General features: G+C 46.6%; 1 protein-coding gene across 1 annotated transcript in view; it reads left to right on the forward strand.

Moving 5' to 3' along the window:
* The window catches only part of KIF13B (kinesin family member 13B), a 191,009-nt gene that overhangs the window by 101,270 nt on the left and 72,282 nt on the right, over positions 1–17,457 (forward strand). The window contains exons 14-19 of the mRNA XM_081855981.1: positions 4,579–4,769; positions 7,606–7,816; positions 9,979–10,141; positions 11,818–11,964; positions 13,191–13,340; positions 14,401–14,529. Of these exons, the coding sequence (XP_081712107.1) occupies positions 4,579–4,769; positions 7,606–7,816; positions 9,979–10,141; positions 11,818–11,964; positions 13,191–13,340; positions 14,401–14,529 (991 nt within the window). The remainder of the gene's footprint in view (positions 1–4,578; positions 4,770–7,605; positions 7,817–9,978; positions 10,142–11,817; positions 11,965–13,190; positions 13,341–14,400; positions 14,530–17,457) is intronic.

Consider the following 17,457-nt stretch of genomic DNA (forward strand, 5'->3'; position numbering starts at 1 on the left):
ACGGGTGTTGTCCGAGGTACCAATTTATTTCATGGCGGGTTCCTGATCCTTGCTTCAGTTTTTCTTCTCTTTGTTTTGTTTTCAAAGTAGGTTACTCGAGTGCTTGAATTACAGAGGCAGGCAGAAGAGGAGGCCCTCTTAGCTTTTTAGAAGTGCGTGTATTCAGGGCAGGGGAAATGATTTCTCTAAAACTGAGAGGGAGTCTAAGATCGGGGTTTGTAGATTTCATGAAGCTGGGGTTTTGGCTAGCTTGCATATTGATGTTAGCAAGTAATGCGTTTGCCTTTCAAGGCACATGGAATCAGCGCTATTTTTCTCGGAAAAGAGGCACCGTGAACACCTCTCTCGTTCTCTTAGAATGGCAATGGCGCCCATGTGAGAGTCCTCCATATGGTCGACATAATTAAATGCAAAGTGGGCTGTACACCCCCCCTGGGGGGAATTACCGGGGTGGGGCGAGCGCTAAGAGGAAAGTGGGTGGCAGGGGGTCACTGGAGGTGTAAATGACTATCAGACTTTGAAAAGCTGGTATCACTGGGTCAAGTTCATCAGTTTTGTTCAGTAAATTAAGGTAGGGTAAAGGGACCCCTGACCATTAGGTCCAGTCCTGACCAACTCTGGAGTTGCGGTGCTCATCTCGCTTTACTGGCCCAGGGAGCCAGCGTACAGCTTCCGGGTCATGTGGCCAGCATGACTAAGCCGCTTCTGGTGAACCAGAGCAGCGCACGGAAACGCCGTTTACCTTCCCGCTGGAACGGTACCTATTGATCTACTTGCACTTTGATGTGCTTTCGAACTGCTAGGTTGGCAGGAGCAGGGACCGAACAACGGGAGCTCACTCCGTCGCGGGGATTCGAACCGCCGACCTTCTGTTCGGCAAGTCCTAGGCTCTGTGGTTTAACCCACAGCGCCACCTGCGTCCCATTCAGTAAATTAAATAGTTCTAATTGGGACTTTGAATGAACATGCAATTAACTGTTACCGTTCTGACTTTTCTGGTGCCATTCCTTAGTGGGTCATGCAAACAGCTGTTCTGAGTGATGCTTTTTATAGAGGAGGGGGCACTGGGGTGAGTTTATGGAACCCGGGGGGCACTGACCTGAAAAGGTTTGGGAACCCCTGATTTAATGGGTCCCAGCAGTCAAGAGGGAGGAAGATCCGCTCTTAATAGCTGCTCCTTCCCATCTCTACACCCTCCTTTTCGGTTTATTTTTGTTATTGGTTTTTGTAGCCACCCCTGACCAAGTGGCCCCGGGGTGGATTGCAAAAACATAACGATGAGTAAACACGTGCAATTAAAGTACAGTCATACCTCGGGTTACAGACGACTCAGGTTGCATTTTTTCGGGTTATGGACCGCCGAAACCCGGAAGTACCGGAATGGGTTACTTCCAGGTTTCGGCGCATGCGCAGAAGACCAAATCACAACCCATGCGCTGCTGTGGGTTGCGAATATGTGGGTTGCGAACGTGCATCCCGCACAGATCACGTTCGCAGCCCGAGCGTCCACTGTAATAAAAGCAAAACCATTCCATATCAGAATAACAAGACTGCATTGCACACCAGTGTACCTTGAGTTTTTCAGCACCTCGGTGGAGGCTGACATTTAAATTAGGCTGCAAGAAGGCTGTACAGTGGTACCTCGGGTTACATTCACTTCAGCTTACAGACGCTTCAGGTTACAGACTCCGCTAACCCAGAAATAGTACCTCGGGTTAAGAACTTTGCTTCAGGATGAGAACAGAAATCGTGCTCTGGCGGCGCGGCGGCAGCAGGAGGCCCCATTAGCTAAAGTGGTGCTTCAGGTTAAGAACAGTTTCAGGTTAAGAACAGACCTCTGGAATGAATTAAGTACCGTATTTTTTGCTCTATAAGACTCACTTTTTCCCTTCTAAAAAGTAAGGGGAAATGTGTGTGTGTCTTATGGAGCGAATGCAGGCTGCGCAGCTATCCCAGAAGCCAGAACAGCAAGAGGGATTGCTGCTTTCACTGCGCAACGATCCCTCTTGCTGTTCTGGCTTCTGAGATTCAGAATATTTTTTTTCTTGTTTTCCTCCTCCCAAAACTAGGTGCGTCTTGTGGTCTGGCGCATCTTATAGAGCGAAAAATACAATACTTAACCCGAGGTACCACTGTATACCTTTGCAGTGCTATGTCACTGGGTGTCCTGGTTTAATTTAAAAGCATTGCAAAAAATCTTTAAAAACCAGGAGCCTGGCAAGTCCACACCTAGGCCTGTAGGATTCCCTTGACCTCTGGCACTGCAGATGAATCCCTGTGATTTTTTAATAACTCCCTTGGGTGCCTTTTAATTCCGGATAAAAGCTGCACATCCATCTGGAATGGGGCGAGGAGGGTGTGTCTGTGGTTTTCTGTTTGAAGGATATAATCCTTAGAGCTGTTTGGTTGGTTAGAGCTCACCAGAGGAATTCTGGCTTTTGAAAACTTGAGCGGCACACGCCCTCTTGCCAGGTAACAACGCAGCGCTTTCCTCCCAGATGTTTGCCTGCACATGCCTTATCTCAGCCTTTCCCAACCTTGTGCCCTCCAGAGGTTTGGGAGGAACACCTCTGAGGCTGAGTGCGACTGATGGGAGTTGTACTGTATTCTTCGCTCCATAAGATGCACCTGACCATAAGGCACACATAATTTTTATTATTATTATTAAAAGAGGACTAAACTTTATTGACAAACTGCTGCAGACATCTTGACAAATTTTAGCTACCTATATTAAGGCAGGCTTACACAAGTAGTAGCATTTAATCTTCCAAGAACAAAATGGGAGAACAGCGTACAAATCTATGTACAAAATGAAGCTCCTTGCTTTTTTCAGCTGCAATGTCCCTTTTTAACATAAAGCTAGTGTTGAGACGCACTTGAACATGTCATTGGAATGGCTAAAAGCTTTACAGTTTTGCCAATTTTAAGCCTGAGCTGTAGCAACTGCCGCAGTTTAAAAAGTAAGCTCAAATGTCAACACTTTGCCCTTAAAAGCAGATTGCTTGATTAATCTTAAGTTTAAATGTTAATAGAAAGAATTCTCCTTAACAGATAAAACAGATAAAACAGTAATCTCCTGCAAGAGCCGTGCGCTAAGCCAGAAACCAGGACAGCAATGGGGATCGCAGCGCAGCAATCCCGCTTGCTGTCCTGGCTTATGAGATAGCCGCGCACAGCCTCTTCCGAGCAGCGGGATCAAGGCTCCCCCAAGAGCCACGCTCCCTTTAAAGAGCTCATGGAGCGTGTGTGTGGCTCTTGGGGGCTTTTCCCCGAGGAAAAAGCCCTTCTCCCTCCTCAGGGAAAAGCCCCCAAGCCCCCCATACACACTCGGTGCGCTCTTTACAGGGAGCGCTGAGCAGAGCCTCCCGCCTGCATTTGCTCCATAAGACGCACACACATTTCACCTTACTTTTTAGGAGGGGAAAGTTGCGTCTTATAGAGCGAAAAATATGGTAGTTGAAATCGCCTAGACTGCAGTGGTGTCCAAACTTTTTTCAAAGAGGGCCAGATTTGATGAAGTGAAGGGCTGTGAGGGCCGACCAAAGTTGTTAACCTTTTTTTTTAGGATTGAGGTTTTTTTAGGATTTTACCCCAGGAAATAAACTGCCACAGGGGCTGGATTAAACCGATCGGTGGGCCAGATTAGGCCCCCGGAACGGACTTTGGACATGTTTGGCCTAGAGGGCTCGACCTTAGGGTAAGCAGCCTTACTGATATGAGCAAGGATTGCCTAAGAGCGAATTCTACCTTGTGGGTTGAAACAAAAAGAACAATAAAAGGTGTTGATCTCCTGCTCCATAACTTTTACTAGAACCAAAACCTGCTGCTTGCAGTGGCTGGCACCTCCCTGCATGGCGCAGGAACATTTGCAATAATAATAATAATAATAATAATAATAATAATAATAATAAATTTATTTATACCCCGCTCTCCCCAGCCAAGACCGGGCTCAGGGTGGCTAACACCAAATATAAAAACAATTGATTTGAAATACAACTTAAAAAACAAGATTAAAATACAACATTAAAATGCAGCCTCATTTCAGTGGAAACTCAATCAAAAACTTTTTTGGGGGATAAAAACGTCAAGTCTTCACCAAGGCCAACTATCCAGACTGGTCCTACGTGGGCCAGAAAAAAGCCAGGGAAGTCCCCAAATAGGAGTTCCATCACAGGAGGAGAAAGGAAAAAAGAAAGAGGGGGAGGGAATCAAGTTGATTCCAAGCCGAAGGCCAGGCAGAACAACTCTGTCTTACAGGCCCTGCGGAAAGAAATCAGATCCTGCAGGGCCCTGTTCTCATGAGACAGAGTGTTCCACCAGGCTGGAGCCAGTGTTGAAAAGGCCCTGCCTCTGGTTGAGGCTAATCTGACTTCCTTAGGGCCCGGGACCTCTAGGGTGTTGCTGTTTATGGACCTTAAGGTCCTCCGTGGGGCATACCAAGAGTTATATTATAACCCTGTAATTCAATCAAAGGTCATAGAATTGTAGAGATGGAAGGTACCATCTAGTCCAAACCCCCTGAAGTGCGGGAATCTTTCGCATCAACCAGTTTTAATGGGACCCCTCCCTCCTTTCTAGGCTGAATTTGCCGAAAAAGAAAAAGAAGTCGGAAGCCGAGGACGACGACAAAGACAATTCCATGAAAGGAAGCAACAGTTCAGAGCAGCTGGATTTGGATGGGGACAGTTCCAGTGAGGTTTCCAGTGAAATTAACTTCAGCTACGAATATGCGCAGATGGAGGTCACCATGAAAGCTCTGGGTGGCAACGGTAAGGAGCATAATAATAATAATAATAATTTATTATTTATACCCCGCCCATCTGGCTGAGTTTCTCCAGCCACTCTGGGCGGCTTCCAATTGTGTGTTAAAAACAATACAGCATTAAATATTAAAAACTGCCTTCAGATGTCTCTTAAAGATAAGATAGCTACTTATTTCCTTCACATCTGAAGGGAGGGTGTTCCACAGTGCAGGTGCCACTACCGAGAAGGCCCTCTGCCTGGTTCCCTGTAACCTCACTACTCGCAATGAGGGAACCACCATAAGGCCCTCGGCGCTGGACCTCAGCGTCCGGGCAGAACGATTGGGGTGGAGACACTCCTTCAGGTATACTGAACCGAGGCCATTTAGGGCTTTAAAGGTCAGCACCAACACTTTGAATTGTGCTCAGAAACATAGGTGCTCTTGCTCTGAATTCACTGGGTTCTGTCTTGGGCCCAGTCTTATTCAACATCTTTATTAACGACATGGATGATGGACTCAAGGGCATCCTGATCAAATTTGCAGATGACACCAAACTGGGAGGGGTGGCTAACACCCCAGAGGACAGGATCACACTTCAAAACGACCTTGACAGATTAGAGAACTGGGCCAAAACAAACAAGATGAATTTTAACAGGGAGAAATGTAAAGTATTTCACTTGGGCAAAAAAAATGAGAGGCACAAATACAAGATGGGTGACACCTGGCTTGAGAGCAGTACATGTGAAAAGGATCTAGGAGTCTTGGTTGACCACAAACTTGACATGAGCCAACAGTGTGACGTGGCAGCTAAAAAAGCCAATGCAATTCTGGGCTGCATCAATAGGAGTATTGCATCTAGATCAAGGGAAGTAATAGTGCCACTGTATTCTGCTTTGGTCAGACCTCACCTGGAGTACTGTGTCCAGTTCTGGGCACCACAGTTCAAGAAGGACACGGACAAACTGGAACGTGTCCAGAGGAGGGCAACCAAAATGGTCAAAGGCCTGGAAACGATGCCTTATGAGGAACGGCTAAGGGAGCTGGGCATGTTTAGCCTGGAGAAGAGGAGGTTAAGGGGTGATATGATAGCCATGTTCAAATATATAAAAGGATGTCACATAGAGGAGGGAGAAAGGTTGTTTTCTGCTGCTCCAGAGAAGCGGACACGGAGCAATGGTTCCAAACTACAAGAAAGAAGATTCCACCTAAACATTAGGAAGAACTTCCTGACAGTAAGAGCTGTTCGACAGTGGAATTTCCTGCCAAGGAGTGTGGTGGAGTCTCCTTCTTTGGAGGTCTTTAAGCAGAGGCTTGACAACCATATGTCAGGAGTGCTCTGATGGCGTTTCCTGCTTGGCAGGGGGTTGGACTCGATGGCCCTTGTGGTCTCTTCCAACTCTATGATGCCATGATTCTATGATTCTAGGTGCACTGAGCAAGCATTGCATGGGATTGCTCTCTGAAGCAATGCACCTAGGGCGAGGCTTGTAAGGAGTGGTGCCTCTCTGTGATTCTCTGTCTTCTTTGGCAATCCCTCGTAGCCGAGTAAGGTTGTCTTCCATGAACACAGTTTTAACAGTGAGTCCATAAGTGACTGTGAAGGCCAGTTCTGGATCCACACATCCTTCCACAGTGGGGACATTGGTTTCCACGCAAGAGTTGATCACGGTGTGGATTTGCCAAGCGTGCCTTCCTCTTAGCGCGTTTCTCCCTTGCATCCTGAGTTTGAGCGTCTTCAAAGCCCAGGACACTTTTGGTAAAGGCTGTTCTCCAACTGAAGCGCTTGCAAGCCAGTGTTTCCCAGTTGTCGGTGTTTATACTACATTTTTTAGATTTGCCTTGAGAGAGTCTTTACACCTCTTTTGTTGACCAACAGCATTACACTTTCCATTTTTAAGTTGGGAATAGAGTAGTTGCTTTGGAAGACGATAATCAGGCATCCGAACAACATGACCAGCCCAATGAAGCTGATGTTGAAGAAACATTGCTTCGACATGTGTGATCTTTGCTCCTTCCAGTACGCTAAGAAAAAAGCACACCAAGAACTCTGGCCAATATAAGTTTCAATAGTGGGAGTGGTCCTTACAAATCAATAGTCAATTGTAGCGAAAACTAATCCATTCAACAGTATGTATTCTGACAAGGATTACAAACTCAGATATTACAAACTCAATCAGAGATTACAAACTCAAACTTATGAGGATATGTATAACACAATAATTCATTATAGGATTAGAGATACAGTAAGAGTTTCTGGGGAGGCGGGTGGCAATGTGGGTTAAACCACAGAGCCTAGGACTTGCCGATCAGAAGGTCAGCGGTTCGAATCCCTGCGATGGGGTGAGCTCCCGTTGCTTGGTCCCTGCTCCTGCCAACCTAGCAGTTCAAAAACACATCAAGTGCAAGTAGATAAATAGGTACCACTCTGGCAGGAAGGTAAACGGCGTTTCCGTGCGTTGCTCTGGTTTGTCAGAGGCGGCTTAGTCATGCTGGGCACATGACCCGGAAGCTGTACGCCGGCTCCCTCAGCCAATAAAGCGAGATGAGCGTCGCAACCCCAGAGTCGGCCACGACTGGACCTAATGGTCAGGGTCCCTTTACCTTTTAAGAGTTTCTGAATGGAGATAAGTTCATGTAAGTCCATAGTCAGATTTGACGTGAAGGTCTTATTTTCAATCACTGAGCAGAAGTCAGAAGTCAATTATGAATCCACTACGCTGGCATTAGTTTGCCTGCCTTCCCAAGTGCTGGGTACAATTTTTCGGAGATACCGTTGATGGAATGGTCCTCTGTGGATACCATTGAGCTCTGCGGAGCCTGTGGCCCGCGTCCGACTGAAACAAACTCTTCTGCTTTCCTAGATCCCATGCAGTCAATTTTGCAAAGCCTGGAGCAGCAGCATGAGGAGGAGAAGCGGACTGCGCTGGAGCGCCAGAGGCTGATGTACGAGCACGAGCTGGAGCAGCTCCGGAGGCGCCTTTCCCCTGAGAAACAGCACTTCCGCACCATGGACAGGTTCTCCTGGCACTCTCCCAACGCTCAGCAGCGACTTCGGCAGTGGGCGGAAGAGAGGTGAGTGGAGGGAGTACAGCAGCTCAGTGGGAGGAGCAACTGCGTAGAAGTTGTAGCCTTTTTAAAAAAAAATTTTTTTTGAAGATCGTTATTGAAACTTAACATATATACATAATGTAATGGTTCTAGGTGTTGCTCGTGCATAAGTCGTCGTCACACCTTGCTGAGTTACCTGGGTGAACCCTATTCTGTCCGGACAGCCACTCACCCGTGGCTGTCTCAGTCGCTGGCAGAATCCGTCAGTGGGCGTTTCTTGAACTTCTTCCAGCAAAGAAGCTCTTTGACGCCCAGTCTCCGCCTACTCTCCCTGCGCGGAAGCCTTCTGCGCAGGGAGGGTGTGGGCAGCGGAGGACCCCTACTCTCCCCGCTGGTATCCGGCGAGGAGTCATGGAGCCACCTCGCCAATTCCCCCATCTGCCCCCCTTCTCCACTGGTGCTACGCTGATTTCCTTCCCCAAAAGATGGGCTGCTTCTCTCCCTCCTGGGACACTCTCCGGAATCCCTCTGGAGCCCTCCCTCTCCCTCTGGCTCCGATGGCAGTTCCCTGACACATAATAACCAAAATTCCCAATGATTCCCTCACATAAAATATAATATCTAAATTACAACAGTTGCATAATTATACAACCCATCACCCACTCTTCTTCCCTCCACAGCAATTCGACCTCTGTATATTTCTTTCTACCTTTTCCCCCTTGCATTCTATAATAAATTATAGAACGTGCCTTCTTCCTAGCAAGTTTCTCCCTTGTGTCCTGAGTTTGAGTGTCTTCAAAGCCCATGACACCTTTGGTCAAGGCTGTTCTCCAACTGGAGCGCTGGCAGCCCAGTGTTTCCCAGTTGTTGGTATTTATACTACATTTTTAAATATTTGCCTTGAGACAGTCTTTAAACCTCTTTTGTTGACCCACCAGCATTACGCTTCCCATTTTTAAGTTCGGAATAGAGTAGTTGCTTCGGAAGACGATCATCAGGCATTCGCACAACATGACCAGTCCAACAAAGTTGATGTTGAAGATTCATTGCTTCGACACTGATGATCCATGCTTCTTCCAGTACACTGATAATAGTTCGCCGGTCTTCCCAAGTGATGTGTCAAATTTTGCGGAGACACCGTTGATGGAATCTTTCGAGGAGTTGGAGAGGGCGTTTATAAGTGGTCCATGTTTCACAAGCATATAGTAAGGTTGGCAGTCCACAACACTCAGAGCATGGCAATCTATCACAGACTGTTGCTCTCAGCATAAGTGGGACTTATCCCTAGGTAAGTGAGTTGAGGACTGCAACCTTAGCCTTTTGTATTTTATAGGTGCATTGTGACCCCATCCAGGCACGATGACAAATCCATGGCTTATTCATCAGGGACATGTTTTGGGCCTGTGTGCTCTGTCCTCCCACTTCCTGGTTCATACAAGCCATGGTTTACTGGAGGGGTGTGTGGCTCTCGGACGCTATATAGCTTCCAAAAGCCCCAGCCATTATGACCAGTGGTCTGCGATGATGTAATTGTAGTTCAACAACCACTTTAACAGCCACAGTTTCACCACCCATGCTTACCATGGTGTCCCAACAGGGTAAACTATGGTTAGTGACAACCATGGTTCGTCTCCAAACCATGATCTAAAAACCATAGTTCAAAGTGGCAAACAGCTTACTGTGAGCTCTTAAACAAGGTGGTCCCTCTAAATCTAGGAATTATAATGACAATGGAAGTTGCAAAACCCCTCCTGCCCCGTTCAGATACCAGCATAGAGGTCCCATAAACAGTTGAGCTTCTGGTTAGATGTTCCAATTCAGCTGCATGCCGTAGTGTAGCCGTATTACAACACCCGGTGCAAATTCAAAACTGATCCTTGAGATTTGCATCCTTAGCAGCTGTTGAAATACCAGTGTGGTGTAGTGGTTAAGAGCGGTGGACTCGTAATCTGGTGAACTGGGTTCGCTTCCCCGCTCCTCCACATGCAGCTACTGGGTGGCCTTGGGCCAGTCACACTTCTCTGAAGTCTCTCAGCCTCACTCAGCTCACAGAGTGTTTGTTGTGGGGGAGGAAGGGAAAGGAGGTTGTGAGCCGCTTTGAGACTCCTTAGGGTAGTGATAAAGCGGGATATCAAATCCAAACTCTTCTTCTTTTCCAAATCACACGGTTTCCTCTTTCCCCAAAGGGAAGAGATGCTGACCCACAGCCTGAGGAAGCTGAGGGAGCAGATTATGAAGGCCAACTCGTATGTGAGAGAAGCCAGCTTCATCGCTGAAGAGATGGACAAACGGACAGAATACAAGGTCACCCTGCAGATCCCAGCCTCCAGCCTCAACGCAAACAGAAAGGTGAGGAACCAGCCCAGCCACATCCACCGTCTTTCGAGAATGGATTCCTTCGGCCAGCTGGAATTTCGATGATTATTATGTATTGATTTAGAGCGTTTGTATTTTTAGGCCCAAAATGGCAGCTTTAGTTAAAAAACAACAACCCCAAAGCATACACCTTATTTATTTGCACGATCAGTTAGGTACGCCATATGCTTTTACAACAGAATACAGTGGTACCTTGGTTTTTGAACATCTCGGAAGCCGAACGTTTTGGTTTTCGAACGCCGAAAACCCGGAAGCAAATGCTTCCATTTTCGAACGCGTCTTGGAATTTGAACAGCTTCTGTTGAGTTTCCCCCCAATTTTCTCCATTGCATTTGCAGACAGCCCTTTGTGCCTCAGTTTTCGTACGTTTCAGAAGTCTACGGTCTTCCGGAATGGAATGGGTCCAAAACCCAAGGTATCACTGTATGGGGTACAGTATAACACTGTACAGGGATGTGGGTGGCGCTGTGGGTTAAACCACAGAGCCTAGGACTTGCCAATCAGAAGGTCGGCGGTTCGAATCCCCGTGACGGGGTGAGCTCCCGTTGCTCCGTCCCTGCTCCTGCCAACCTAGCAGTTCAAAAGCACCTCAAAGTGCAAGTAGATAAATAGGTACCGCTCCAGCGGGAAGGTAAACGGCGTTTCCGTGCGCTGCTCTGGATCTCCAGAAGCGGCTTAGTCATGCTGGCCACATGACCCGGAAGCTTTACTCCGGCTCCCTCAGCCAATAAAGCGAGATGAGCGCTGCAACCCCAGAGTCTGTCACGACTGGACCTAATGGTCAGGGGTCCCTTGACCTTTACCTATAAAACTGTACAGTGGTACCTTGGTTTACAACCATAATCCGTTCCGGAGGTCCGTTTGTAAACCAAAACAGGTTGTAATCCAAGGCGCGCTTTCGCCAATGAGGCCTCCAAAATTCTTTTTGTTCGTAATCCAAAATAAAATGGGCTGTAATCCCAAAAATGATTGCAAACCAGGACATGCAGTTCTGGTTTTGACTTGTTTGTAATTCAAAATGTATGCAAACCAAGACGTATGCAAAGCAAGGTACCGCTGTCTAGGGGTTTTCTGGAAAAATAAAGAGGTTAAGCGATCAAAGGCTTTCATCTTAACAAGCTGCCGTTTGCCCTCCGTTCAGCCTACTGGTTCACGATATGTATTCTCTTCATAGATAAAGGATCAAATATCTTCTCCAGCATGTGCAATACTTACCGTATTTTTTGCTCTATAAGACTCATTTTGTCCCTCCTAAAAAGTAAGGGGAAATGTGTGTGCGTCTTATGGAGCGAATGCAGGCTGCGCAGCTATCCCAGAAGCCAGAACAGGAAGAGGGATCGCTGCTTTCACTGCGCAGCAATCACTCTTGCTGTTCTGGCTTCTGAGATTCAGAATATTTTTTTTCTTGTTTTCCTCCTCCAAAAACTAGGTGTGTCTTGTGGTCTGGTGCATCTTATAGAGCGAAAAATACGGTATATTGCATGCAACATGGAAACATTCCAGTTCTAGCTGCTCTTTGGGTGCATTATGAGTGAGTTTGCTTTGTGTTTTAAAGGAAATTCCATTCGCATTCCCAAGTTGATTTCTACCTTGATGTTTTATTTCTGCTCCCCGCCCCTCCTCCTCCTTCGTCCTTTCTTCCCCTGCAGCGAGGTGCCATCCTTAGTGAGCCGGCCATCCAAGTTCGGAGGAAAGGGAAAGGCAAGCAGATCTGGTCCTTGGAGAAGCTGGAGAATCGGCTGGTAGACATGAGGGACCTCTATCAAGAATGGAAGGACTGCGAGGAAGACAACCTGGTATGGAGCTGCCGCTTCTCCTGAGTAGCAGAACGGTTCTCTAGGTCCCTCGGACTACAGTTCCCACCAGTGGCCAGATATGATGGGAGCTGGAGTTCCACAACATTGCTTCCTCATCCCCGGGGTGTGGCGTCGCAGCGTGAGAGAATGTTAGGAAGGCTCCCAATTCAAATCTCGCCCCTGCCGTGGGTGCGCTAGGTCAGCGATTCCTGACATTCCCCCGGATGTTGTTGGACTACAATTCCCACCATCCATTGGGCGACGCTGGCTGGGGCTGATGGGAGTTGTAGTCTCAGCAACACCCGGGGGGGGGGGCTCAGGTGTTTGGAAAGGCTGTATGAGGTGTGGCCTTGGGCCAACCATGGATATGTTGTTGTTGTTTAGTCGTTTAGTCGTGTCCAACTCTTCGTGACCCCATGGACCAGATATAGTTTTAATAAAGCTTTTCAACATAACGGTAAAAAAACAGAAACAAGACAACGAATAAGAAAGAAAATGAAGAAGAAATCAAACAAGCAAATATATAAAAATGATAGAATAAAGGGAAAGAAAGAGGTGAGTAAAAAGTGACTTCTGTCAGTTGTACCTACAAGAGTTCCTCATAATACAGTGGTATCTCAGGTTACATACACTTCAGGTTACAGACTCTGCCAACCCAGAAATAGTACCTTGGGATAATAACTTTGCTTCAGGATGAGAACAGAAATCGTGCGGTGGCAGCGGGAGGCCCCATTTGCTAAAGTGGTGCTTCAGGTTAAGTACAGTTTCAGGTTAAGAATGGACCTCCGAAACAAATTAAGTTCTTAACCAGAGGTACCACTGTAGTCCAGTGTTCAATCCCGTGTAATATCTAGTTATTCTTCCCACAGCTAGCTGATGTTCAATCCAGGCACCACAAGTTCATTCATTTTCCTTTCCATCCCAGAAGCCCAAAAGAGGTTCTTTGATTATTATTATTGTATACAAAGGTCAGCCGTACTCTTTCTCCAGATATTTTGGACCACATGGGCCCTGCCAGCATGGACAGAGATGCTTTTTTGTGAAATAGTACATCCATACCGCTTTCATTTTCAAAGTTGTGTAGCTACCCTGGGTTACCCGGGGAGGAAAGGCGGAATAGAAAGCGAGATCCGCCGTTCTCAATCTTGTGAGATAGTGCCATGGCAGCTGTCTGTGGATCTGGTCACCATAGGGCTTTGCCGCCTGTCTCCCTTTCACGAATCCAGGTCATGAGGTCGTATTTCCGGAGAGCGGATCCTTTCTACGACGAGCAGGAGAACCACAGCCTCATCGGCGTGGCGAACGTCTTCCTTGAGTCCCTCTTCTACGATGTGAAGCTGCAGTACGCTGTGCCCATCATCAATCAGAAAGGAGAGGTGGGTTTCTCCTGGGAGACCTAAGCCAGGGGTCAGCAAACTTTTTCAGCAGGGAGCCGGTCCCCTGTCCCTCAGACCTTGTGGGGGCCGGACTATATTTTGAAAAAAAGAAAAAATAACGAATTCTTATGCCCCACAAACAACCCAGAGGTGCATTTGAAATAAAAGGACACATTCTACTCATGTAAAAACACGCTGATTCCCAGACCATCCGTGAGCTGGATTTAGAAGGCAATTGGGCTGGATCCGGCCCCCGGGCCTTAGTTTGCCCACCCACGCTCTAGGACAGGGGTCAGCAAATTTTTTCAGCCATGGGCCAGTACACCATCCCTCAGACCTTGTGGGGGGCTGGAGTATATTTTGCAAAAAAAATAATGAACAAATTCATATGCCCCACAAATAACCCAGAGATGCATTTTAAATAAAAGGACACATTCTGCTCATGTAAACACACCAGGCAGGCCCCACAAATAACCCAGAGATGCATTTTAAATAAAAGCACACATTCTACTCATGCAAAAACACGAGGCAGGCCCCACAAATAACCCAGAGATGCATTTTAAATAAAAGGACACATTCTACTCATGTAAAAACACCAGGCAGGCCCCACAAATAACCCAGAGATGTGTTTTAAATAAAAGCACACATTCTGCTCATGTAAAAACACCAGGCAGGCCCCACAAATAACCCAGAGATGCGTTTTAAATAAAAGGACACATTCTGCTCATGTAAACACACTAGGCAGGCCCCACAAATAACCCAGTGATGTGTTTTAAATAAAAGGACACATTCTACTCATGTAAAACCATGCTGATTCCTGGACCATCCACACACTCTCTGTATTTACTGGTGGCGCCTCTTGGCATTCTGGGACTTTGCATAGAAATAGTTTACGGTTTGTCTTGGGTTGCATTTTTATTTTGGGTTCCTAAAAATCTCCCCCTCCTGGGTGTCAAAGCGGGGGGTCAGGGGCTGCTCCCCGGCCACTCGGCCCCCCGCCACTTCTCGGCATACATCTGGCCGGTCCGTGACCCTGGCGTTTTTATTCCCCCCCTTACAGGTGGCCGGACGGCTCCACGTCGAAGTTGTGCGGGTGAGCGGGGAGATTGGGGAGCGCATTGCAGGAGGCGAGGACGGCATGGAAGGATTCGGCGAGAATGACCTGCAGGAGCACAAGTTGGCATGCATGGTGAGTTTGCAGAGACAGTGCTCCCCGCTTCCCTTTGGGAAGCACCTAGGCACAGAAAACGGGCAACTAGGTGTCTGATAGCTACAGAGGCAACATAGGTGACCCATATGCAGGGCCGGATTTAGGTTTGATGGGGCCCTAAGCTACTGAAGGTAATGGACCCTTTATATGTCCAGCTGTTCTTTGTCAACAACAAATTGGCGCTGTTTTTTGTGTTGAATATACAGTCACACCTCTTGTTATGTTTGCTTCAGGTTAAATCTTTTCAGGTTGCGTCCCACGGAGACCCGGAAGTACCAGAAAGGGTTACTTCCGGGTTTCGCCGCTCACGCATGCGCAGATACTCAAAATGACCTATAATAATAATAATAATAATTTATTATTTATACCCCGCCCATCCGGCTGGGCCTCCCCAGCCACTCTGAGCGGCTTCCATAGAAACCAAAAATACAGTAAAATATCGCACGTTAAAAACTTCCCTGAACAGGGCTGCCTTAAGATGTCTTCTGAATGTCAGGTAGTTGTTTATCGCTTTGACATCTGCTGGAAGGGCGTTCCACAGGGCGGGCGCCACTACCGATAAGGCCCTCTGCCTGGTTCCCTGTAGCTTTGCTTCTCGCAATGAGGGAACCGCCAGAAGGCCCTAATGAGCAGAAGCGGCGAATCACGACCACGCATGCGCAGACACACAGATGCAGCTTGCGTTCTGCTCATGTTGCGAATAGGGCTCTGGAATGGATCCCGTTCGCAACCAGAGGTACCACTGTATGCTGTATGGTCATTTACGGACCTCGTAGGTATCTAAAGCCATTTGCACATATGTATTTTATCAATAATTGTTGAACTGAAATACAGTTAGGAAGAAGTATATGAATAGTGAAATACTGTACAATTAAGAAGACGTATGTTAATAGTGAAATACAATTAAGAAGAAGTATGTTAGTAGTGAAATACAATTAAGAAGAGGTATATTAATAGTGAAATAATTAAGCTCTAACGTAAAATGATTTTTTTATTCGTAACAAACTTAATAATGCAAACACCTTGGCATTTGGCAATGACAAAAGTTCCTTTAGAAACACAATTTCCAAAGACTCATAATCTAGTCTCTAGAAACTTGCTATAACATGAAATAATAATAGGTGTAAATATATGGTGCAAACTACTAATAATTATAAATAGCAGAATGTAGGCACCCTATATATAGAAAGGAGCAAACCAGGGATATTATAGGGAGCAGGCTAGCAGGCGGGGTCCATGACTTACATCACAGGAGCCTACATAACACTAAACACTGTTGCTATGTGTAGGTTTTATTCAATTTGTTTTCTATCTTATAGTTTGGAAATGTACATCCAGGTTTTTTTCCTTTAACTTTTTGGGGGCCCCTCAAGAGAGTGGGGCCCTAAGCTATAGCTTGTTTAGTTTATACGTAAATCTGGCACTGCCAATATATGTGCCCACTCGACTGCTTCAATAGGTCCAGGTGCCACATGATGCCCATTCCATGTTGGTCAGAACTCAATCTTTTAATGTGGCAGCAACCCTTTGAAAGAGTAATACAGTGGTACCTCAGGTTAAGTACTTAATTCGTTCTGGAGGTCCATTCTTAACCTGAACCTGTTCTTAACCTGAAGCACCACTTTAGCTAATGGGGCCTACCACTACCACCACGCCACCACTGCACGATTTCTGTTCTCATCCTGAAGCAAAGTTCTTAACCCGAGGTACTATTTCTGGGTTAGCAGAGTCTGTAACGTGAAGCATATGTAACCTGAAGTGTATGTAACCCGAGGTACCACTGTAATAATAATAATAATAATAATAATAATAATAATAATAATAATAATAATAATTTATTATCTGGCTGGGTTTCACCAGCCACTCTGTGTGGCTCCCTACAGAATATTAAAAACACGATAGAACATCAAACATTAGAAACTTCCCTAAACATGGCTGCCTTCAGATGTATTCTAAAAATCGGATAGTTGTTTATTTCCTTGACATCTCCCTGACTATTGATCCCAGGCAGGCACCTTCGTTGTATACTTGTTTAGAAAAGTCTGCCCGTTTTTAGTCCCTTGTTATTTTAGGCTCGTCTGAATGTTTCTAGCTTGCCATTTTAACTTTTCCAATGCCTTAAACTGCTTCTTGATTTCCCTTAGTGGCCATTTTATTGCTTGATCCTTTTTGAAAACCACTTTGAGCGCTTTATCCATTTTATGAAACAAAAATAAAATAAAATAAATGCGCATGCTGATGTTGCATTAGAAGAGCGCTGTCCTTTTTCCACGCCTCCCGTGAGGACTTTGTGAAGGCGCCTGACTGTCCTCCGTTGGAAACAGGATACAGGGCTAGATGGGCCATCAGGGAATCTGTCAAAACTGCAAGGATACCCAGGAAATTAACCAGAAATGCCCCTCTCAACTGTTCCCTGGTCACTGGATGAGACCACAGCAGCAGCAGTCCGAGCTGTGAGCAGTTCCAGTGGAGTCCGATATGAAATATTATTGTTTGGAACAGTGTGCCAGTAGAATTCCATTCGGGAAGTACGTGTGCATCAAGACAGCCAAGGAAAAATCCTTTGGGTCCACCCCCCCCCCAAAACAAACCCCAGCTGTGCCTCCCCAAAACTGGTCATTCAGTGACCCCTAGTGGGGATTTTCATTCTGCGTTATCATCCGTATCTATTTCATCGGATAAAAAGGTAAAGGGACCTCTGACCATTAGGTCCAGTTGTGGCTGACTCTGGGGTTGCGTTGCTCATCTCACTTTAATGGCAGAGGGAGCCGGCATACAGCTTCCGGGCCATGTGGCCAGCATGACTTAAGCCGCTTCTGGCGAATCAGAGCAGCGCACAGAAACGCCGTTTACCTTCCTGCTGGAGCGGTACCTATTAATCTACTTGCACTTTGACGTGCTTTTGAA

This window comes from Podarcis erhardii (genome assembly GCF_964252035.2).
Source record: "Podarcis erhardii genome assembly, chromosome: 3".
Lineage (NCBI taxonomy): Eukaryota > Metazoa > Chordata > Lepidosauria > Squamata > Lacertidae > Podarcis > Podarcis erhardii.